At 44.8% G+C, this 25,119-nt stretch overlaps 2 protein-coding genes across 10 annotated transcripts in view; both read left to right on the top strand.

Moving 5' to 3' along the window:
- The window catches only part of IGSF3 (immunoglobulin superfamily member 3), a 99,034-nt gene extending 95,374 nt beyond the window's left edge, over window positions 1–3,660 (top strand). For 3 of the 6 annotated variants that reach the window (XM_032627483.1, XM_032627449.1, XM_032627458.1), the window contains 2 exons: window positions 501–725; window positions 2,903–3,660. In XM_032627483.1, the coding sequence (XP_032483374.1) occupies window positions 501–725; window positions 2,903–2,988 (311 nt within the window). In that variant the 3' untranslated portion in view covers window positions 2,989–3,660. Of the gene's footprint in view, window positions 1–500 lie in introns of all 6 variants that reach the window. The other 3 variants (XM_032627491.1, XM_032627477.1, XM_032627467.1) reach the window with 2 other exon arrangements.
- Window positions 3,661–7,055: 3,395 nt separating this feature from the next.
- Window positions 7,056–25,119, top strand: part of CD58 (CD58 molecule) — a 43,821-nt gene continuing 25,757 nt past the window's right edge. For 3 of the 4 annotated variants that reach the window (XM_032627530.1, XM_032627505.1, XM_032627513.1), the window contains exon 1: window positions 7,077–7,202. In XM_032627530.1, coding sequence (XP_032483421.1) covers window positions 7,133–7,202 — 70 coding nt within the window. In that variant the 5' untranslated portion in view covers window positions 7,077–7,132. Of the gene's footprint in view, window positions 7,203–25,119 lie in introns of all 4 variants that reach the window. The other variant, XM_032627521.1, reaches the window with a different exon arrangement.

Below are 25,119 nucleotides of genomic sequence, written 5' to 3'. Positions count from 1 at the left end.
ACGACTTTTTAATTGATAACATTAATCAAATGAGCATCATTTCTGGTAAAACTGCTCTCAGAAGCTGGTGGGTAGAGAATGTGTTCTGTTCCAAAGAAGGACATTGGCAGCAGAACTAAGTGCAAAGGGACACGTAAAATACAACCAGGAAGGAGGTTCAGGCTGAAGTGGATTCAGCATCTTCACCACCCCAGATACAGTTGAGTTCACAATCAATAAATTACACTTTCTTGTGTGGCTTTCCAAGCAATACAACTGACCCCTAGTGGGAAATGGAGGCATGGCTTTGTTTGAACTTCCAGCTGTGTTGGAAGAGATGCGGTTGTGAAAACAAGAATACCAGGGTAGTCTGCCCTCCAGTAGTGGCAGGAGGGGAAAGACAGGGTGGATGCAGGAGTCCTGCCAAGTTGCATCCATGCAGTTGGGTGGGGTCTTCAGGAGTGAGTGAGAATCCAGGTTCTCAGCCCTCATTGTCCTGTCACCCTCTCGGTCCTTTTCAGGTTCCACCCTGCAGTCCATCATCTGCTCCAACGACGCGCTCTTCTACTTCGTCTTCTTCTACCCTTTCCCCATCTTTGGCATCCTCATCATCACCATCCTGCTGGTGCGCTTCAAGAGCCGGAACTCCAGCAAGAACTCCGACGGGAAGAATGGGGTGCCCCTGTTGTGGATCAAGGAACCACACCTCAACTACTCCCCAACTTGCCTGGAGCCCCCTGTGCTCAGTATCCACCCAGGAGCCATAGACTAAGGGGACCCCTGGCGGTCATAAGCCACAGAGGAGCTGAGGCTCTCCCCACTGCCTCTTGCTCTGCGATCAGACAGCGGACAGCACCCGACCTCTGGGGCGCTCCCACAGAACGCGGTCGGACTTGAGAAGTGTTCAGAGTCACCGCTCAGCCAGAGGCAGACTGCCTCTAGGTGGCAGTCTTGGTTGGTTAGCTATTTTCGAGCAGATGGCGCCATCCTGCCGAATTAGGTTGCTTGTTTCTGTTTTCGGTAATGTGGTGAGTAGCTCCCGGTGCGACGTCTACTCACTGGTTTATATAGTATTCTCAGATATAGATGTTACAGGGGTTCTTATTCTTTGCAAGGGACGCTTTTTCAATCCCTTTGGTTTACGCTTTTTGGAGTCCGTCATGTTGTGGACAAATTACCCTTAAATACGACTGATGGCAGCAGGAAGGACGAACTTTATAGCGCAAAGGAATCTCTTCCAAGACTTTTTTTTTCATTTTTGCACACTTGAAAATGCCACCCATGGATCAAAATATACCCAAACATTTTTTACTTCCTTAACGAGACTTGAAAATTATGTGTAGTGTGGGCCCAATTTGTATCTTATATTTTCCCTCAGCTGGAGTTGTTGGATTGTAGTCAAGATGAAAGCATTGAATTTTGCTTCAAAGAACTGTATGTACAAGATAAATCCTGCATAACCCCACTAGGAGTAGATAGCGCCCAGCCTAGCCTATCTGTTGGGGAGGCAATAGGCTTCATCCCAACCTTGCCAAAAAATGAGCAGACTCCGTTGGAGAACGAGTCAGAAGCTCCAAACAGCACACACTTTGCAAGTTAAAGTGGGCAGAGGGCTGCTTTTAGCAGCTACTGACTTTCAGATTGATCAAAGTCACTGATTAGTGAAAGGAGGAACCAAGGCTGGTCGTTGGCTTGGTCTGTTCTGCAAGGGCAGTCTCTGACTGATAATTGCGAGCAGGTGGGCTTCTATTTTCAGGTGCTTTGCCAAACTCTTAAGGGAAAATGGCCAGTGAGCCTGCAGAGGGCCCAGCAGCCCCCACATACACTGTCGGGAGGCACTGGGGCTGGTTGACAGCTAAGGTTCGTGAACGTCGGGACAGTCAGCCAGCAGTGAGGGGGGTTTTCCAGAGCCAGCCACTGTAGAACAGGGAGGAACAGCTACCTCCCTGGAGATATGAAGACTAGGTTTTCCTTCTTCCTTCCAATTAGATTTTTCTCAAAGATACTGACGTCTCTCTTCTTCGCCGATTGACCTGCATCTCACTGCCATAAGAATATCTGCCCAGGTGAGGCCCAGACGCAGCCCTTTGTAATCTTCATGGATTACCTCATCTCAGCAGAAAGTGATCACATGCCTTTGTCCGTGGATTTTTTATCTTTCCCTTTCTTAGCTCTTGTTTGTGGCTTTAGGTGATTTGGTTGTTCACTGTCATGGCAGCTTTTCATTTGAATGCCCCTTAAAGCCTGGCGAAGGCCAGTGTCACCTCTTATTTCACACTTGCTGGGCAAGATGCCCGGCTCCGGAGCATCATCGGTTGCAAGTGTTTCCTTCTGTGCACTCCATGAAGATGTTTTCCTGCCCTGGCTTTCTCAAATTTTGCTGGCCACAAGTTCCATCTCCCTTCCTTATGAACGTACAGCTTGAATCCCAAGGGAGTTCCCACTTTGGAAAAAACCTCCAGGGATTCTGGAACTAGGTCTAACCAGAGAGATTAGTGTGAAACCCTGTTCTGGGACAGAACAGACTCCAGGGGAGCGCTATAGGATTCCAGGCCACGTGGGTACTGATCCTCATTGGCGTGTGCGGGTGTGCAGGGGGCCTGGGTGCTCGGCAGGTGCTTTGATGTGTCATAGCCGAGGGGGGAGCAAGGCAACTGCCCAACCGTCTCCTGAGGGGCTTACATAGCCTGCCTCCTCTCCCTCCCAGATACACCAGTCCTCTCCTGTGAGACTGTGTAGGCACGGCCACCTGAATCCCACTGATGCCTCATGTGCTCATCCCCATTTCTTGTGCTGCATCAATGCTGTAGAGGTACACAGCAGGCGCAGTGTTGAGGAAATAAGGCGGTCTTTGGCCCCATTTCTTCACTTCAGGGTGTGGGCTTTCAGTGGGAAATTGCTGGCCCTTAATTCATAGAGTCAGCTCGAGAAGACGATGTACATTCCCTCTGTCTGAAAGGAAAGATGCCGGAGGACTGGCTGGAACTGGGACGCATAATGAAGATCTGAGTTTGAATTGGTTCACAGAAGAAAGAAAAGCCAGTGCTGCACATAAGTAAGTGAAGCACTTGCAGGAGATTTGAAAGGAAAAAAAGAAACCGAAGCCAGTATTTTAATAACTTTTTTTTTTTTTCCTGTGCGTTTTCTATTGGGCCAGGGGATACTGTCAAAGCGTGAGCTTTTCAGCTTTCTATGAAAATCCCCAGGACCTTCTTTCTTTGGCCATTTCTATGGAAATGTGGCGTCAGATGAGTGATAATGGTGGCCTCCGGTGGCTGGGAAACCTCACTGCAAGTTGCCTACAGGAGAGACACGCAGAGGAAAACTGCCGACTGGCTCTCTTGATTTATCTACATCTACGATGTTGCATTAATGAAAAACGACACTGTGCTAGGCCCGTTCCAGGACACGGATATGACCACACCCTCTTTCCCTAGGGTGTTTCTGTAGCAAGTTTTCATATTCTTTTCAAACAATGGTTTCTCTGCGTTAACTTTTGAAGAAGAAAAAAAAGAGGTAGGGTAGGCAAACTACCCATGCATGATGTAGAGAGCTGTTGATTTGTTTCTGTTTGTTTTTTTTTTAAAGGAAAACTATTTGTAAGATGTTGCACTAAAATGTTTTATATACACTTCAGAGACCTGTAGTAAATTATGTTGAAAATATGGCTGTTTACATTGACTAGAGTCCACTGTCCTTTCTCCTCGCTAATCAGCCACTCTGTCTATGGAGCTGTGACCTGGGGGCCTGGAGTCCTGCCCCAGACTTCGGCTTGCTAAACTCAGGGTTTGTGAATTGTGGCTTCTATTATCACGCCTCACCCCCAGTACAAGTGGCACCTTTGTACAAGTGATAAAAACCACCCCTTTCTCAAGACACTTTACTCTCAGCTGCTGAAAATGTACGTATATCACACATACATACATACATACACATCTACCCTGACTGTCCAGGGCAGAGTCGTGCACCACTCAACACACAGGCCTGGAGGCCTGACAGGCCAGTTCAGAATCTAGCTTTCTTTTGGGTGGGAATGGGGTGGAGGTGGGGAGACAGGATGCAGTGAGAGGAGACTGATAGAGGAGGGGAGCAGGAACCTGGGACAGCGTTCTCCTCTGTCTTGGCAGCAAGAGCACCCCATCTTCTTCAGACTCTGTCGTATTGTCCTGACAGTGAAATGCTCAGCAAGCCTTTTCCAGGATGGAGGAAAGCGCAGGAGCTGCCATTCCTGTGCACTGAGCCCACGGAACACACCCATCTCTGTTCCCTGCACAACTCAGATGCTGGGAGGTTTTTGGGGGGAGTTCACCACATCTGCAAATTGAGAAGAATACTAGAATGTTGAAAGCTAGAGCAGTGACACGTGATTAGTCAGAACCCATCTGTAATTCTTTAAAATTCACAGAATGCAAAAGGAACTAGATGGAGGTAAAAAGCAGAAGGAGGTACTTCCTTTTCTTCTTCTTTTTAAAACTCAAGCCTTTCCAAGGCTTTAATATGTGCTTTCCTCTGCTCCCCAGCCCCATTTGCTGCATCCTTATCAACTTCTTGCAGCTGCTGGCTTGGTCGGGTGTTGAAATGTGACTGTTTATCTCTTGGGTACCCAGAATGGTTCCATGTTAAGTCTTATGTATTATTTTTGCCTAATTTTTTCCAAATGCTCTCTTTTTGCCAGGGAGCATTTTAAAAAGGGAAACAGAGTATGATGGAATAAAGATTACCCCCCCACACACACACACACCCTTGGTGCAAATCCGCCCAGGGTTGATATAAATGAAGTGAATATACACTTCCATATGGGGCAAGGACGATTTTCACGTATGCAGGATTAGAATCAGTGTTTTGCTCTGTCTTTCTAGGATTCCCAAGCTTCTTGGGTGTAGTTCCAAGCTTGGCAAGAACTAGAGCCAGAGAACTAGAGTGGCATGCTGGGAAGAGCAGCAGCCCATCCACGCCACACAAGCAGACTGAACGAGCCCTCCTTTTTTCCCTTCTAGTCCATGATTCTTTACAGTGATGAGCAGATAAAACTGGACCTCTCAACACTGGTCACAGGATGTAAAATACATCCAGCCCTCCTTTGGGTGGCCAGTGCTCAGTATATGGATAGGGCCTTTTGGCCCTTCTGCCTAATGCATTGCAGGTCCAGCCTTTCTGAGCCACTTTTGACTAATGAAGTCTGCTAGACCAGGCATATAAGGGCTTCTAAAAACGGTTGCTGGAAGCACAGCATTTCTCTTGATGAAAGAGCTGGCACCATTCGTTGGCCAGAGAAGCAGCCAATCGAGGAAGACCTACTAAACCATTCCTTGCCTGATACCTGGAGACCATGACCTGGGGAATACTTCCCAGCCCAGGTGACTGGGCAGTCCTTTCCTCAGCCCTGCTCTTGAGCGGGCTGACAGCTTTTGCTGGCCAGTCCAAACAGCAGTATAGCTGCCCATGCTGTATGAAAGGGTAAGAGTGGTACTTTGGACTTACCCTGGGTTGGACTCCCAGTTCTGCACCTTACTCTGTGTCCATGGGCAAGTCACTTACCTTCTCAGAGCCTCAGTTTCCTAATCTGTAAAAACAAGGACAGCAATAAGATTAAATTAATGCAGGGAACGCGCTTAACACAGGGCTTGGCTCATAGCAAGTACTCAACAGATGTTTGCTGTTAGATCACTTCCCAGCTCAAAAACTTTGAGGGGCTCCCCAGTGTTTAAAGTTCTGATTCCATCTTACCTTTCCAAGTTAGCCCGAGTTCTTACCAGCACGGAGCAGAGGAGAACCTTGATCTTCTCACATTTTGTGCTACACCCTGTACCTGCCTTGTGTTCCCAATAGCTTCAGATGATGGGGAACGTCTAAGCTCACGGTACAGAACATCAGTCCCAGAAATTTCACGGATATAGACACCTTTTACAATTTCATGGCTAACGTAAGAAATCATTTATGAATTCTTAACGGGGCAGTTCAAGTGTCTTGAGTGGAGGTCCTCACCTGAGGACGATGGTAATGACAGCAACAGTAAGGCACACTTCCACCGCTTCACAACTGGCAAACACGTTGGTGTTTGTTGGGACATCAAAGAGTCCCGTTCGAGAGTCCAGCTCACGGGAGGAGTTTCCTGCTCACATGGTAACGAAGAGTTCCCTCAACTGCCATGGCCGAGCAGGGATCATTCTGGTGCCACTGTCTGAAAGAATGGGGGCTGACCGGGAGACTGATGCCAGTAGCTGGTTCTGGGAATACAGTAGTAATTGAGTCTGGGATCAGACGGATTTGAGGGGAGAGGACTAGCGAATAAGATGCGGAATTCCAAGCGCCCGCTGCAGCACGAGGGAGAGAGGTTTGGGGAGGCCAAACGGAGAGGGAGTGAGCAGCGCCGACTCCCCAGCCTGAGGGCGAGTCCACAGTAGAGATGGAGGAAGAGTGAAACAAAGAGGAAACGGAGAAAGGAGAAACCCAAGGCTGGAAATCCCAGTTCCCAGTGAGGGAGTGTTGGGGTGAGGTCCGTCTTAACGAGAAGGTAGCTGCACTTGAATGAGGAGAAGCAGGCACTTGGGGGAGGAGGATTGGGGCCGCCCCAGGGGACCCCACACAGTCTAGCAGTCGTCTAGAATGTTGCCCGTTTCCCTTTGTCTTAATATTTGAGGAAGCTGTCTTGTCCAGGGTCGTAGTAGCGAAGTGACTGGCAGGAAAAGCGAGGCTGCGCGACTGCGGCTGCTGGAAAGAGCTGAAGGAAAAAAGCGCTTCAGAACCTCCCTGTCCCGGCACAGAGCTCTGCTGTCACCTCCAGCCGAGTGGGGCGCGGTTTTCGGGGAGCGACGGTCCGATACCCCCGGCTATGGGGGCGTCTCCATCACGTTCCAAATGCCAAGGAAACATGCGGGAGGTGCGGGAGGAACGAGGATAAACCTGGTGTGAAAACGCAAGCCACTTTTGGGGGAGAGCTCCACAGAGGAGGGCGGGGGGCGGCAGAAGAGCAGGAAGGACCCGGGGCCCAGACCGCGTTCTCGGGAGGGGGAAGAAAACGCGCGCCAAGACGTCATCCGGGGCCTGGCGGGACGCGCGGGGCGGGGCGCACCGAGGGGCGGGCTCTCTCTCGCTCCGGCAGGCCGAGGCGACGCCCGACTGGGTCACTGTCGCGGAAGCTGGCCCGTCCGCTATGGCCGCGGGGAGCGCCGCGGGGTGGGCCGTGGGGGCCCTCGGAGTGGTCTGCCTGTTGCTCCGGTTGGGTGAGTGGAGGCCTCCCCCGGGAGCCCGCGGGGACCGGCAGCGCGGGGTGTCAGTGGCCCCAGGGCTCCGGGGCCGGGTGGACGGGCGCGGCCCGAGGCCGCTGCAAGGTGGGGTGATGGGGTTGGCGTGGGGCACGCAGCCCGCGCGCGGGACTTGGTCGTGTCACCCACAGGTCTCCCTAGTGTGGTCAGCAGGAAACGTGGATGGACCGCAGGCTCTGAAGCCTGTTTGGGAAAAAGAGGGAACGCGATTCCTTCTCGTTCACCGCCCCTAGGCTCTTTCCTCCCTCTGGGGAGCCTTCTTAACCTCCACGATCCCCGATTCCCGCTCGTGTTCCTCCGGAAGGGGTGCCTTTTCAGTGCGACTCAAGTGACTAAGTTACTGCTTCCAGCCGGAGGTGCCGTAGCGCAGAACTTGAGGGGAACTTTGTTCCCTGCTTCCGCAGCGCGGGAGCTTGTCTCCGGCTGGCCTCCCTGGCCAAGGAAGGCGCTCTTTGCGCGCGCGCCGGCCTCCGCGCTGGGGGTGGGCGCGCTGCGGCCAAAGCCAAGTATGCCCGCGCCCGCGCGGAGGGCGGCAGTTCAGAACTGCCCTGCGGGGGGTAGGCGAGGGTCTCAATTCAGAATTCCTAAGGAGTGTCGGCTGGTCCCCTTTCCCCTCCCTTCCGGACATGAAAGGACTAACATGTGAGTGTCTAGGACTGTGTTCATCCCTTTCACGCATCTTCAGCTAAATCGTCACGACAGCGCCATGAAATAGTTAATCTTTGTCTCCATTTTTTACCTCCCCAACCTTATCAACCTCTCCCCACACAGGCCCCTAGTTAAGTCATAACCAAACCCCTGAAGCATAGTAACAACCCCCTTAACTAGTACTTCTTTTCTTGGAATTTCCTGCCACCGGCCCCCTTAGCCCACACCCCTGATGAACCTCCCCTCTCCACTCTGCGTTCAGCGTTTATTGAGTGCCTTTGGGGTGCATGCATCTATGGCTTACAGCCTGCGGAATGGGGGGTTGAGATACGTTCAAAAGAACCTACAGTGTAAGGCACAGAAGTAAATGTTGTAAGAGAGGTAAAAGTAAAGTGCTGTGGGCGTGCAGAGGGAAGACAGCAACATCTTTTGTGAAATCAGATATCTTTTGTGAAGCAGAAACTTCATGGAAGGGAGGGTGTTTGAACCTGGCCTCCGAGGACAGGTGGTATGTGAACATGCCGTGATGTGGGGAAAGATTCCAAGAGCAGGAAACCAGGAAAGAAAGACAGGGGAGCAGGGTGTAGAGGGTGACCTTGGGCAGTAGGGAGTCATCAGTGTCACTGGAGAGTTGCAGTGCCCACGGGAGCTTGAGGCCCCCTAGGGGAGCCCTGGATGTCCTCTTTGGGAGTTGGGATTCTCTTCTGCAGGCAAAGGAGACCTCTTTCTGGGCCTGACAGGATCAGAGCCATCCACTTAGGAAGAATTAATCTGGCAGCAGTAAAGAGAAATGATTGTAGTTGAGAGGAATTGGAGGTGGGGGACCAGGGCAGGTACCATCACAGACCGCAGAGAGCTGTGAGGGTTTCATGTGCTGGTGGCTGTGGGCAGGAGGGAGAGGCATATACAGAGGTTGAAGGGATAAGGTAACTCCTCCAGAGGCACAGGTCTCTCCCGGGTCCCAGAATGCACCTTTGGTCACTACTGCCTGCTGTTTGCTCTCTCTTTAACTGAAAAGCCGGTTTACCCATCAAGCCACACCTCCTCTAGGAAGATCCTCTGAACTAGCTGGTTTCTCCCACCTAATTCATTTATTTATTCAGACGTCATTTCGTTCCGCAAGCCTGAATATCGCCTTCTCTGAATAGGCTTTGCGCTAAGGGAAACCGTGTAGGTCTGCAGTGAGCCCTTTGGGGGCCAGGCCAAGCCCACCTCACTAGGGAAAGCTGCCTAACAGTGATGAAGAGTATCTGCTCCCAGAGAGATGCCTGGCCTCTGACCTGGCCCCGCTCCTCACAGTTAAAACTTCTGTAAGTTACCTTACCTCTGTGTGCCTCCATACCTTTGCCTTTAAAGAGAGCGCCACTCACATGAGAGAAAGGATAATAATAATATCTGATTAATAGGGTGATTGTGAGCATCAGTCATTCATCACGTACTTATGGACTATCAACTACGTGTCAGCACTGGGAAGCTTACATTATAGTGGGGGAGAGACAGTAAGGAAATAAAGCAGTAAATATGTAGTTGTTGGGTGGTGGTGAACATTTACTAATATGGAGATTACTAGTGCAGAGGCAAGGGAAATGGAAGTGGTTAATAGTGCCTTTTAATTTTCTAAAATTCTGGAAGATTTAAAATCTTTAGAATAGTTGCCAAAATAGTAAAGTGAACACTTACACACCTTTCTTCTTGAATCACCACTTATTAACATTTTATCACATTTGGGTTACATCTCTCTATATACACCCACACCCATCCAGTTAACTTTTTTGTTGTTAAATCATTTGAGAATTGCAGTTCTTATGACAATTTAACCCTAAATATTTCAACATAGGTCTTTTTATTTTTAATATTTGTTTATTTATTTTGGCTGTGCCACATCTTAGTGGGGGCACGCGTGCAGGATCTAGTTCCCCAACCAGGGATTGAACCTGGGCCCCTTGCATTGGGAATGAGTAGTCTTACCCACTGGACCACCAGGAAACTTCCAACATAGGTCTTCTAAGAATAATATGTTTGCAGTTAAGCCCTGGCACCATTATCACAGTCAGGAAATATAGCTTGATACAATACTGTTTTCAGATAGGGTCCAGAAGCCGATCTTGGATCACACACCAGATTTGGTAGTCATTCCACTTTAATCCCCTTAAATCTAAAAATCTAAACTGTTGCCAGTTTCTTTTTTTTTTTTTTTCTTTTTTGCGGTACGCGGGCCTCTCACTGTTGTGGCCTCTCCCGTTGCGGAGCACAGGCTCCGGACGCTCAGGCTCAGCGGCCATGGCTCACGGGCCCAGCTGCTCTGCGGCATGTGGGATCTTCCCAGACCGGGGCACCAACCCGTGTCCCCTGCATCGGCAGGCGGACTGGACTGTCAACCACTGCGCCACCAGGGAAGCCCAAGCCAGCTTCTTTTTTTCTTTTTCTCTTTTCTACTTTATGGTATTGCCCTTTTTGAAGGGGTCTGGACTAGTTTTTTTTTTTTTTTTTTTTTTTAATAAAAATGTCCCTCGATGTTGAAGTACATGCTTAGATTCTGTTTTAAATATTCCTGGGCAGGAATTCTCACAGGTGTGCATCTCATCAGGCTGCAGATGCAGTCCATTTGTCTCATTATTGGAGACGTTAATGTTGATGATTTGGTTAAGGTGAGGTCCACCAGATTTCTCCATTGTAGAGGAGAAAATACAAGCGTGTGAGTACAGATTTTGCATGCTCGGTTCCAAACCACTGGAAATATCGCAATAAAGCAAGTCATAACGAGTTTTTTGATTTCCTAGTATATTTAAAAGTGATGTTTATACTATACTGTAGTCTATTAAGTGTGCCATAGCATTATGTCTAAAAAAATGTACATACCTTAATTAAAAGATACTTTATTGCTAAAAAATGCTAACTACCATCTGACAGTGCAGAGTTGTCACAAAACTTTAATTTGTAAAAAAACACAATATCGGACTTCCCTGGTGGCGCAGTGGTTGAGAGTCCGCCTGCCGATAGAGGGGACACGGGTTTGTGCCCCGGTCCGGGAAGATCCCACATGCCGCGGAGCGGCTGGGCCTGTGAGCCAGGGCCGGTGAGCCTGCGCGTCCGGAGCCTGTGCTCCGCAGGGGGAGAGGCCACAACAGTGAGAGGCCCGAATACCGCAAAAAAAAAAAAAAAAAAACAATATCTGCAAAGCACAATAAAATGGGTATGTCTGTAATACCTGATTCATTAAGTAACACTTTGAGATTGTGTGCATATCCTGTTTTCCAACAATCTTTCACCCGGTGTTTTACAACCCAGTGGCAATTCTTCCCTCTAAAATGTTTGTAGATAGCAATTTTGTATCCCTATTTTGTTTATACTTTATTGACATTCTTCAGTAACAAAGGGCTTCTGCACCTCCCTTTTTAATTTTCTTTTTTTTTTTTAATACTAGTAAGGACTCGTGTATTATTTAAGATGGCATTCCTGTCATTTTTCATTTTGACGCTCAGTGATTCTGTATTTGGCAAGTGGGAACCCTTCCAAGTTTCAGTGTCCTTTTGCCATGTTTCCCTCAGTTTTGAGCACTTTCCTTACTTCCTGGTGTAGAAGGGTGTTCTGGACTCATTTTGTTCTTTTCCTGACTCAGCCTTGGAATCATTAGATTCCTTTTTTCCTTTTAGTGGGGGATGGTATTTAGAAATTAAGACCTGGGTGCTAGGTGTGCTCAAGACTCTTGGAGCCATAGCTTCTAGGCCCTGTCAGTTTTCAGTGCTAGGAGATAGTTTTCACAAAGTCAGGCATTTATCTTGTTACTGCAAAAGCTAGTCCAACAATTCAGTTCTTCCTTTTCCTCCATTCCATATTAGTACCTCCCTTCCCCATGGAGTGAATTCTATTCTTAGTAGCATTAGTATATTTTCCGAATCTACATTAAACACAAACTAATTCCATAATTGCTATGCCAATACTACTCCCAAGCACAAACTTTACTAAATACAGTTCAAGATTTCTTAGCAGTTCTTTTTATTCTTTCATATATCCCACTAAATATGTATAGAACACTGTATTTTCAAGTTATTTGAATTTTTCTTCTGTGTCGTTATGTTATCAAAGTGATACATAGTAGCATTAATTTGTTTCTCTTTCTATTCAGTTTTAGGGTTTCCCCCACCTTGATTTAATTTTTAAATATGTAAACTATTAACATGGTTCAGATCAAAACCATATACAGCTGGCCTTCCATATTTGCAGATTCAACCAGCTGCAGATTAAAAATATTCAGGAAAAAAAAAAATTCCAGAAAGTCCCAGAAAGCAAAACTTGAATTTGCCACATTCTGACAACTATTGAAATAACATTTACATTGTATTAGGTATTATAAGTAATCTGGAGATGATTTACGGTATATGAGAGGATGTGCATAGGTTATATGCAAATATTATGCCATTTTATATGAAGGATTTGATCATCCTCAGATTTTGGTATCCACTGGGATCCTGGAACCAATTCCCTGTAGATACTGAGGGATGACCATAAAAAAATATGCTCAGGGGCTTCCCTGGTGGCGCAGTGGTTGAGAGTCCGCCTAATGATGCAGGGGACACGGGTTCATGCCCCGGTCCGGGAAAATCCCACATGTGGGAAGATCCCACATGCCTCGGAGCGACTGGGCCCGTGAGCCATGGCCGCTGAGCCTGTGCGTCCGGAGCCTGTGCTCCACAACGGGAGAGGCCACAACAGTGAGAGGCCTGGGTCCCGAAAAAAAAAAAAAAAAAAAAAAATATATATATATATATATATATATATATATATATATATATGCTCAGAAATTCTATTCCCCCCCTTCCTCTCCCCCCATAACATATAATTTGTTTCAGTTTTATCTTTGTTTCTTTTTGCAGTTATAAACAGATACATATGTTTATTTCTAACTCCCTTTTTTAAACAACAGGTAACATACTCTGCGTACTCTTTTGTACCTTGTTTTTGTCAATTAACCATATGTCTGGAAAATCGTTCCATATCAGTTCATAGAGATCATCCTCATTTTTTTTTTTTTTTAACAGCTTCATAGTGCTCCATGGGGTGGAGGTATGATATTTCATTGTCACTCTCTGATGGTTAGTATTTTATATAGTATGGTCAGGGGAGGGTCTCTTTAAAAGGGTAACAGTTGAGTGTAGACTTAAAAGGAAATGATGGAGCAGGCCAGGTTACCATCTGGGAGAGTAGTATTCCAGACAGAGAGGACAGCAGCAAAAACCCTGAGATAGGCTTCAGCCGTTTAAAGAACTTCGAGGTGGGCACTGTGCTGGAGAGTAAATAGGAAATGAAGTTGTACAAGTAGTCAAGGCTGGACCCTAGAAATAAAGTTTTGTGGGCCCTTTTTTTTTTTTTGCAATAAATTTATTTATTTATTTATTTTTTGCTGCGTTGGCTCTTCGTTGCTCTGCGTGGGCTTTCTCTAGTTGCAGAGAGCAGGGGGCTACTCTTCGTTGTGGTGCACGGGCTTCTCATTGCGGTGGCTTCTCTTGTTTCGGAGCACAGGCTCTAGGCACCTGGGCTCAGTAGTTGTGGCTCGTGGGCTCTAGAGCTCCGCAGGCTCAGTAGTTGTGGCACACCGGCGTAGTTGCTTTGCGGCATGTGGGATCTTCCCGGACCAGGGCTCAAACCCGTGTCCCCTGCATTGGCAGGCGGATTCTTAACCACTGCGCCACCAGGGAAGTCCCTGTGGCCCTTTGAAAGACTACATTTTTTTTATTCCCAGTGAAATAGGAAGTCTCAGAGAGTTATGAACAGGAGTGAAATTGTGATGAGTGTTTAAATGAATGATTCTGGATGCTGGGTGGAGGATGGTCCTTGCTGATGAAAAAAGAGAAGCAGGGAGACCAGTTAGGAGGCCGCGGGAACAATGACTGGGTGGGGTGGGTAAGAAATGACTGGGGTTGGGGTGAGGAATTGAAGATAGCAGGGTGTGTTTTGAAGGTAGGGCTGGCAGGATTTGGCCCTGGTTTGCATCAGTGGGGTAACGTGGACAGGACCTAGATAGCGCTGGGCAAGTAGCAAGATCAAAAATAGGAACTGTTGTATTAGTTAGCTCTCATTAGCAGCGCCTGCCTTATTCTGCTGTGGTTGACCTTTTATGGATCCTTTATCTTGCCAGTTGTCTCTCCAGCTAGATTTTAGATCCTTGTATGCAGGAACCAAGTCATATACCACTTCATATAAAGTTTCTTTCATTGATTTAAATGTATTTGTTTATTTATTTGGCTGTGTTGGGTCTTCATTTCTGTGCGAGGGCTTTTTCTAGTTGCGGCGAGCGGGGGCCACTCTTCATCGCGGTGCGCGGACCTTCTCACTGTCGCGGCCTCTCTTGTTGCGGAGCACAGGCTCCAGACACACAGGCTCAGTAGCTGTAGCTCACAGGCCCAGTTGCTTTGCGGCATGTGGGATCTTCCCAGACCAGGGCTCGAACCCGCGTCCCCTGCACTGGCAGGCAGACTCTCAACCACTGCACCACCAGCAAAGCCCCTCTTTCATTGATCTCTTTTAATATTTTTAACAATACAAATTGTTAAATCTGGACATTAGATGATAAAGTATTGGTCAAACATTTCCCCATTTTAAATTATCATTATCTCACATTATTATGTGAGACTTGTTCATATGCTTTGCTTAATTAAGATTCAGAGAGCCTGTGAGGTTTTATTTATGAAAGGTAATCCAAATCAAAATAGTGTTGTATTTTCCTCTCAAAAAACTAGATCCAGTATTATAATGGGGTGTATATAATAGTTGCCATGAATTAAGCACGTGCTCTGTGCCAAGTGCTGTGCTTAGAGTTTTAGATTTTTGTTTTCATTTAATTGTCACCAGTTTTATAAGGTAGAGACTGTTAAGGAGGAGAACAAAGTTGAGGTAGGTCAAGTACCTTGTCCAAGTTCACACAACAAATAAGTGGTAGAACCTGCTAGCACTTAGGTCTATTTGACTCAAAGTCTATGTATTCCCAACCCAAGAATAGGTAAGCAACTTTTTGTTGATTGGTGCAGCCACAGTTAATCTCTTATATATAACATATATATTGTCCAATGTAATTTTGCTAAAGCATGTGAAATTATATGACAGCAAATTACCAATCACATAGATTGTATTCAATATTGTAATCTACAGTAGAGGGGTGGGGGAACCTTCTTTGGGCCATAGAATTCAGAATGGGGGTTTATTTATGTATTCATTTATTAACATTTTGCCATAATTATACTTTCTTTATACTCCGACACTTCACTCCTAAATGCTTTGGCATAAGCCCAATAACATAATATTTATAAAAATTAACAGTAATCTCATAATATCACTTAACTTCTACTCTTACTCAAATTCCTCCAATTGTCAAAAGGATGTCTTTTTTAAAATACCAGGATCTAATGAAATTTCACATTTTTGCATTTGTTGCTGTTTTTGTTTATTTTTGACAGGTATCTTTTAGGAATTTTGAAAAAGACTTACAACTACTTTTAAAGAACTAGATCTAGGAATTTGTTTTATTGCTGTCTTTTTACTGTAATTAAAAAAAATTGAATTGTACACTTCATTATTGTTGTTATTTGTTTTTTCCCTTTTTAAATTGACTTACAATATTATCGATACATTAGTTTCAGGTGTAAACATAGTGATTCAGTATTTTTTTACATTACAAAATGGTCACAATAAGTCTAGTTACCATCTGTCACCACAGAAAGTTATTACAATATTATTGACCATATTCCCTGTGCTATACATTACATCTCCATGACTTATTTATTTTATAACTGGAAGTTTGTACCTCTTAATCTCCCTCACCTATTTCACTCACCCTCTCTATACATCTTCCCTCTGGTAACCACCAGTTTATTCTCTGTATCTGTGAGTCTGTTTCTGTTTTGAATGTTTGTTTGTTTTGTTTTTTAGATTCCACATATAAGTGAAATCATATGGTATTGGTCTTTCTCTGTCTCACTGGTTTTACTTAGCCTAATACTTTCTATATCTACCCATGTTGTAAAAGGCAAGATTTCATTTTTTGTGGATGAGTTATATTCCATTATATATAGATACCACATCTTCTTGAATCATTCATCTATCAGTAGACACATAGGTTGCGTCCATATCTTGGCTATTGTAAATAATGCTGCAATGAATATTGGTGTGCATATGTTTTTTTCCAATTAGTGTTTTTGTTTTCTTCAGGTACACAGAAGTGAATTTGCTGGATCATATGGCAGTTTCTATTAATTTTTTGAGGAACTGCCATACTGTTTTCCATAGTGGCTGCAACAGTTTATGTTCCCACCAACAATGCATGAGGGTTCCCTTTTCTCCACATCCTCGCCAACACTTGTTATTTGTTGTCTTTTTTGATGATAGCCATTCTGACAAGTGTGAGGTAGCACCTCATTGTGGTTTTGATTTGCATTTCCCTGATGATTAGTGATGCTGAGCATCTTTTCATGTGCCTGTTGGCCATCTCTGTGGCTTCTTTGGACAATGCGTTTTCAGGTCCCCTTCCTATTTTCTAATCAGGTTTTTTTTGTTGTTGTTGCTTTTACTATTGAGTTGTATGAGTTCTTTGTATATTTTGGATATTAACCCCTTATCAGATATATCATTTGCAAATAGCTTCTCCCATTCGGCAGGCTGCTGTTTCATTTCGTTGATAGTTTCCTTCCCTGTGCAGAACCTTTTTAGTTTGATATAGTCCCATGTGTTTATTTTTGCTTTTGTTTCCCTTGCCTGAGGAGGCAGATCCAAAAAAGTATTACTAAGATGGATGTAAAAAAAGCATACTACCTATGTTGATTTCTAGTCTTATAGCACTGTGGTTGGAAAAGATGCATCATATGATTTTAGTCTTTTAAATTTATTGAGACTTGTTTTGTAGCCCAGCATGTTATCTGTCCTGGAGAATGTTCTATGTGTACTTGAAAAGGATGTGTATTCTACTGCTTTTGGATGTAATGTTCTATATATATCTATTAGGGTCATCTGGTCTCATGTATCATTTAAGGCCAATGTTTCCTAATTGATTTCCTGTCTGGATGATCTGTCCATTGATGTAAGTGGGACATTAAAGTCCCCTAATATTATTGTGTTACTGTCACAATTTCTCCCATTATGTTTGTTAATATTTGCATTATGTATTTAAGTGTTCCTATGTTGGGTACATAGATATTTACAATTGTTTTATCTTCTTGTTGGATTGGTCCCTTTATCATTATGTAATCTCTTTCTCTGTCTCTTATTACAGTCTTTGTTTAAATTTTTTAATTAATTAATTTATTTATTTATTTTTGGCTGTGTTGGGTCTTCGTTGCTGCATGTGGGCTTTCTCTAGTTGCGATGAGTGGGGGCTACTCTTCGTTGCAGTGAGTGGGCTTCTCATTGTCATGGCTTCTCTTGTTGCGGAGCACGGGCTCTGGGCACGCAGGCTTCAGTAGTTGTGGCCTGCGGGCTCTAGAGCTCAGGCTCAGTAGTTGTGGTGCTTGGGCTTAGTTGCTCCACAGCATGTGGGATCTTCCTGGGCCAGGGCTCGAACCCATGTCCCTTGCATTGGCAGGCAGATTGTTAACTACTGCGCCACCAGGGAAGCCCCACAGTCTTTAGTTTAAAGTCTGTTTTGTCTGATGTAAGTATTGCTTCCCCAGCTTTCTTTTTATTTCTATTTGCATGAATACCTTTTTTCCGTCCACTCGCTTTTAGTCTATGTCTTTAGATCTGAAGTGATTCTTTTATAGGCAGCATATAGATGGGTCTTTTTTTTTTTTTTTTAATCCATTCAGCCACTCTATGTCTTTTGGTTGAAACATTTAGTCCATTCATTGGAAGTAATTATTGATAGGTGTGTACTTATTGCCATTTTGTTCATTGTTTTCTGGTTGTTTTTACAATTCTTTTTTGTTCCTTTTTTCTCCTTTTGCTCTCTTTTCTTGTGATTTGATGACTATCTTTAGTGTTATGTTTGGATTCTTTTCTCTTTTTTGTGTATGTATCTATCATAGGCTTTTGGTTCCCATGAGGTTCATATATAACTATATAATGAGTCAATTTTATGAGATTATTTTAAGTTGATGATCTCTTAAGTTTGAACACATTATAACAACCCTGCGTTTTTGCTGCCCACCCCACCCTCACATTTAATGTTTTTTGTTTTTTGTTTTTTTTGCAGTACGCAGGCCTCTCACTGTTGTGGCCTCTCCTGTTGCGGAGCACAAGCTCCGGACGCACAGGCTCAGCGGTCATGGCTCACGGGCCCAGCCGCTCCACGGCATGTGGGATCTTCCCGGACCGGGGCACGAACCCGTGTCCCCTGCATCGGCAGGCAGACTCTCAACCACTGCACCACCAGGGAAGCCCACATTTAATGTTTTTGATGTCATATTTTATATCTTTTTATTTTGTGTATTCCTTAACTTTTTACTATAGATATAGATGATTTTATCGCTTTTGTCTTTTAACCTTCCTACTAGCTTTTTGTGTGGTTGACCTTTACTGTATGTTTGCCTTTACCAATGAGATTTTTCCTTTTTTAGTTTTCATATTTCTAGTTCTTGGTTGTAAGTTTTTTTCCTTTCATCACTTTAAGTACATCATGATGTACTTCTGGCCTGCAAAGATTCTGCTGAAAAGTCAGCTGAAAGTCTTATGTGAGTTCCTTTGTGTGTACTGGTTGCTTTTCCCTTACTGCTTTTAAGATTCTCTTTTTATGTTTAACTTTTGCTGTTTTAATTGCAATGTGTCTTGGTGTGACCTCTTTGGGTTCATCTTGTTTGGGACTTTCTGTACTTCCTAAACTTGGATGTCTGTTTCCTTTCTCCGGTTAGGGAAGTTTTTAGCTGTTATCACTTCAAATAAGTTTTCTGTCCCTTTCTCTCTCTCTTCTCCTTCTGGCACCCCTATAAGGTGAATGTTAGTATGCCTGCTGTTGTCTCAGAGGTCTCTTAAACTAGCCTTACCTTTTAAAGTTCTTTTTTTTCTGTTCAGCTTGGGTGCATTTCACTACTCTGTCTTCCAGTTCACTGATGCATTCCTCTGTGTCATCTAATCTACTGTTGATTCCTTCTAGTGTATTTTTAAAATGTCAGCTGTTTGAGTCTTCTTTATATTTTCTAACCCTTTGTTGACCTTCTCGCAGTGTTCATTCATTCTTCTCTTGAGTTCACTGAGCATATTTATGATCATTACCTGAAGTCTTTATGGGTTAGATTGCTTCTCTCTACTCACTCAGTTCTTCTTTGGGGGTTTGTCTTGTTCCTTTCTTTGTTATATATTTCTGTCTCCTCACTTTGTCTGATTCTCTATGTTTATTTCTATATAGCGGGTAGGTTGGTTACGTTTCCTGGTCTTGGAGAAGTAGCCTTATGTAAGAGATGTGCTGTGGGGCCCAGCTGGACTCTCCCCATCCCCTTTGGTGACTAGAGTTATATGCTTCGGGCTGCCCCCTATATGGGCTGCACGCACTCTTCTGCTGTGGCAGACCCAAGTAGTGTGGGCAGCTGACTCCACTGGCTGCCAGCCCTGCTGGCCTGCTGGGGGGTGGGGCTGGGTCCCAGCATGTCTCACTCTAATGTTTTTTAATTCATATAGGCTTTGATGGTAGGCATTGCTTTCTCTGTTTAAAAGCAGAAAGTTTGCCAGCGTACATCAGCCCTTGTTTGCACAAGTTTTCTGTCTTTTGATTTCTTCTCATGTTGTTTTCTCTTGAGTACAGAAGGCTTTTTGAAGTTTTTACTTAAGGGCACACAGCACCTTAGATTCTGCAGTCACAGATAAAAGCTTCCATCTCAGGATTGAAGGTGAAACCTGGATAGAGCCTTTTCCATTTGCTCAGACAAGTTGTTTTGTTTGTCTGTGTGGTACGTGGGCCTCACTGTTGTGGCCTCTGCCGTTGTGGAGCACAGGCTCCGGATGCGCAGGCTCAGCGGCCATGGCTCACGGGCCCAGCCACTCCGCGGCATGTGGGATCTTCCCAGACTGGGACATGAGCCCATGTCCCCTATATCAGCAGGCGGACTCTCAACCACTGCACCACCAGGGAAGCCCCAGACAAGTTTTAATATGAAGTGTGACTAAAAATAGTGATACTGTCCCCCCAAAAAGTGTGGAAAACATTTTAGCAGTTCCTCTTTGGAGATAAGTTTCAGTGCCCATCTACCAGACTCAAAGGAAAATGTCTTTTAGCTACTTTATGGGCATGGGATTCTCTCCTTTGGCCTCTTTGTTTTCTTGTTTTCAGTCCCTTTCCCTTGTGCACATTGGCCTTCTCCTTCTCAATGCTGCTCGTGCCTTTGCTGATGAGCTCTTAGCCCAAGGACTCTGGGGCTCAAAATGAAACCAGTGAAAGTGAGGGGACCTCTTGCCCAGAATCACTGTAAGAAATCATGTCTGCTCTCTGCCCCCATTTGAAAGTTATTAGTTCAGAGTTCTGTCCTTTGTGACCTTGATCTGTTCTGTTTAGCAAGTATCCATCTCAGGGAACCAAATTATTTTGATAGGCTTGTTCTGAGGAAATGAACCTGTTTTGATTCCTAGTGACCTTCACTTTTCATAATGTTCCCCTGAATGTCTGTTAAGAACAGTGTCTGAATTTCCATCAGCCTCTCTGGTCTGTAGTTTCTGAATGTGTTTCCCATGTAACAGTTAAAAACTAGAAAAAAAAAATGAAGTTTACTGTACACATTCAGAAAATAATAAGAAATTCATATTAATAAGAAACTAATGACTATGTCATCATAAATTAGTTGTAATAGAGTTTCTCAACTATGAACTGAGTAACTAGAAAATAATAGGGATTATAAAGAAATTTTTAATGAAATGATCAATAGCGCATTGAAATACCTTTAATCAGACTTTGGAGAATAGGTTTAAAAAGACTTGCAGAGTATTAAATAGCTCTAGTAAGAACCTTATTCTCCAAAGCATGCTGTAGGTCTCAGATATATCCTATCTAAGACAAGAACAGTCAAAGGCAGATGTGGCTTTTGAGCGTGATGTGATATGGGTATCTTGAAAGAGCCGGCCAAAGTAGTGCTGTTAAATAGAAATATAATATGAAACAGGTAAAATTAATTTTAATAATATATTTTATTTAACCTAATATACCCACAGTATTTTCATTTCGACATGTAGTTGATATAGAAAATGTTAATGAGAGATTTTACATTCCCCTTTTCATACCTGACCTTCAAAGTCTGGTGTGTATCTTATACTAACAACACATCTCAATTTGGACTAACCACGTGGCATGGGCTCACAAGCCACATTAGCTAGTGGCCACTGAATTGGACTGCACAGATTGAGAGGGAAATGTCTTGTGAAAGAAGGATTTTTAAGTGCAAGAATAAGGGGTTAAAAAGGCAGGTATTTTAGCATGACAGGAAACAGGAAAGTTCAAAAGGAAGTTGATTTAAAGAACAAACGTCTTAATTCTGGATGCACTCATCCAGGAGACAAGGAATAGCTTGACAACTGAGAGCATATGTGAGGCGAGTTCTGTGGAGTTTCTGGGACTGGGGGGACCAGGGGGTTTATTGTCTGTTAGGAGTCAGGGGGCTGCAGTTTCAATCTGAAATAGGTGAAGACAGGGAAGCCATGGTGGCATATCTGAGACCAGTAGATTTCTGCCTTCAGCACTCATGGAAACAGAAACCACTGACGGGGACTGGATGCAGGTGGAATTGACAAGGAAGGACCAAGGCATCTCACACTGTGGCTAACAGTGCAGGCTTTGGAGCTGGCCACCTGTGTCTGGACACCAGCTCTGTCCCGGACCAGCTGAGTGACCACGGTCAGCTTCTGAACCTCTTTGAGCCCCAGTTTCCTCAACTGTAACTTAGCGGTTCTCACTCTTTGAATGCTCTTCCCCACACGCTCAAGCTCACTCCCTCGTTTTTTCTGGGCCCTGCTCACATGCCAGCTGGGACCACCTCACATATGATGGCAACCTCCCTTCTCATTATTAATCATCCTCCCCAATACACTGCTTTATTTTTCTCAGTAGCACTTAACATCACCTGTGATACTTTCCCATTTAATGTGTTCCTCCCTGCCCCGCGTCCCCACCTTCACCAATAATGTAAAGGCCAAGCGGGCAGGATTCTGTCTGATTTGTTTAGTGCTGTGTCCTCACTGCTTAGTACAGTACCTGGGACATAGCAGGTGCTCAACAAATATTTGGTGAGTGAATAAGTGAATAATAAGCCCTACCTCATAGAGTTAAGTTGAGGAATAAATGAGCCTATCCATCTATCTGTCTATCCATCCATCTATCTATCCATCCATCTGTCTGTCCGTCCATCTGTCTATCCATCCATCTATCTATCCATCCATCTATCTATCCGTCCATCTATCTGTCCATCCATCTATCTATCCATCCATCTATCTATCTCTTGGAACAAGTGCCTGGCACACAGTGAGCCTTCAGGAAGTGTGTTGCTGTTGTGGAATATTATTACTGAGGCTGAGTTGGTCTAGGGCTCATTTGGATTGGATTTATTAAGAACTAGGTTAAAGAAACGAGCTACACTAAGCTTCCTTGAGTGAAAAGACTGTGTGCTCTTCTTTTGATTATCCATGTACCTGGTGAGCATATGTCGTCTGCCCAAACTGGGACATGGGGTTGACAAACAGAATGTTTGTAGACTTAATAGGACAGATTGTTTGACACCAGCACTGACGTAGACATGTGAGGAGAGTGGCTGCTCTCTGTACTGTGAGCATGTGTGTTCGTGACTCCAGAGACTTAGTTTCGCAGGCTGCCACCGCTCCAGTACCCCAAGTGGGTGTCAACTGAAAGTGTGCTGTGATGCTGAAGTGAGAGGAACAAGGTCATGGTCACAAGCCCCTGTCTGCAGGAGAAATCCAGCTGCTCACTTGGGTACAAAAATGCCCAAGGCCCTCCTATCTCCCAGCTTGAATGAATCTTTAACCGAATTGTCGTTATGGTGTCATACACACAGGGGAAAATACCAAGATTTATGTATTTGGGTACTGAAACTTTCAGGGGATTTTTTTTCTCTTTTCATCAAATGAATTTTTGCCTTAACTGCTAAAATCTGCAGCCATGTGGAACCTTGAAGAAATTTTAGGAAGAGAAGGAAGTATTTTAAAATCACATTGTTCATTTCTAAGAAAAAACTCCAGAAAAACCTTTCCTCCAAATCCCAGAAAAGTGGTTAGCTCGGCTCTCAGGAATAGCATCAGTGAAACAATTGCATCTCCTCAAACCTCAGACAGGGTGTTTAACATTGATGAAGGGCTGATATCCTGAGTTTGGTGTAAGCTTATCTGGTGCAGAGCCCTGAAGCCCACAACATGTGGTAGGTGAAACCTCGCTAAACCTGAAGGGAATGGGGAGTGGGGAGCCAGCAGACCCTCCAGTCTTGCTTTGGTTCTGGAGGCAGGCAGTGAGGAGGAAAGAGTTCTCTTCTGACTGCGTACGAGGGGTCCCAGGCCATTCTGCAGCTTCAGTTAAACGTCTCCACCTCTCATTGCAGAGTCATGGTTCTCCAGCCAGGTTCCACAGCGATTTGAGGTATTGCAGAGCTCAGGGTTTGGGGTGACTATCAAATATTGTAATTCTGTCAGGAAGCCCTGCCTTTTAGATGACATTTAAGTTGTATTTAAATCAGTTTAGTTAATTCACTCAACAGATATTTATGGAATGTCCTTCATGTGCCGGCAGGGGATGCAGCAAAGATGGAGAACAACCCTGTCTTTGTCCTCATGGGGCTGGCCTGACTGTGGGATACCCCTCCGCTCAGATTGGAATTAATTGCCCACTAATTCCATAAAATTTGATTTTTGTGTTCCCATAAAATTTGATTTTTGTGTTCCCGTAAAATTTGATTTTTGTGTTCCCGTAAAATTTGAACGTCCAGCATTTCTTGGAAACTTAGAAGATCCGGCAGTTTGCACGTGTCCACGTGGGTAGGAGCTGAGGGGCCTCTCCCTAGGCGAGCCAGCCTCACTAGAGCTGCAGCCTCCACCGCTCCCTTGTAGGTCACACCTGGCCCGTCTGTGGCTCCTCTGTTGGCTGAACGGCTGGTCTCTATCTCAGGGCTTCATTTGCTAGTTCTCACAGGCTTCTCAGCTGCTCCTGTGATTTTATGTCATTACTTCTTTGTTTGTCCCTTGTTTTCTCGCCACACACCCCGCTCCAGCTTTTCTTCCTTCCTGCCTTCGAGTCTCTTTTGTCCCCTTACCCTCTCTTACTTTTTCACATGTCACATATTCCTTGCCATCACACATGAGAAGTGCAAACTCTTAGACCTTACTTTCAACTTAGTTTCTTGGTCTTTAATTATGAAACCGTGTCTCGTTTTCCATTGAACATCTAAAATTATTTTTTAAAAAACAACAGCATTATGAAACTTAGGTTTAAATTTGGGTTCCCATGTAACATTTTGGAGATTTGGGTTCATCGCTATCTTGCTCAATCAGATCTTCTCAATTTCCTTATGTATATGAGGATGGGTGTGGGGCGGGCCAGGGTCCTCTGAGGACCTGTCCAGCCCTGACATTCAGTGATTTGTTGACCATTGAGCTTATGCTTCACTTCTAGGTTTCAGAGGTGTGCTTGACTCCCGACTAGAATGGTTTGACTTTTCTCATTCCCAACATCTGCTATTCCCATACGTTCTAGAAATTGCATTCTGACATACCCTGTATCACGTCACTGTCTTTAATAGCCATATACCACATAGCTAGCCAAATAAGAAGCAATGGTTAAAAGTCAGACTATCTGGGTTCAAAAGCAGTTTCACTACTTAATTAGCTAGTCAGTTAACGTTTGTGTGTCACAGTTTCCTCATCTGCAAAATAGGGTTAAAAATAACAACTGCTTAATATGGTTTTTCTTTTTAAGTTTTTTTTTCTATCTATCTATTATTATTTTTTTTTTTGGCTGCGTTATGTCTTTGTTGCTGCGTGCAGGCTTTCTCTAGTTGCAGCCAGTGGGGGCTACTCCTCGTTGTGGTGCACAGGCTTCTCATTGTGGTGGCTTCTCTTGTTGCAGAGCACGGGCTCTAGGAGCACAGTTTTCAGTAGTTGTGGCATGCGGTCTCAGTAGTTGTGGCTCACGGGCTCTAGAGCACGGACTCAGTAGTTGTGGTGCACGGGCTTAGTTGCTTCGCAGCATGTAGGATCTCCCCGGACCAGGGCTCGAACCTGTGTCCCCTTCATTGGCAGGCAGATTCTTAACCACTGTGCCACCAGGGAA

The sequence above is a fragment of the Phocoena sinus genome, chromosome 1 (genome assembly GCF_008692025.1).
Source record: "Phocoena sinus isolate mPhoSin1 chromosome 1, mPhoSin1.pri, whole genome shotgun sequence".
Taxonomy (NCBI): Eukaryota; Metazoa; Chordata; class Mammalia; order Artiodactyla; family Phocoenidae; genus Phocoena; species Phocoena sinus.
This window is presented reverse-complemented; position numbering and strand designations above follow the sequence as displayed.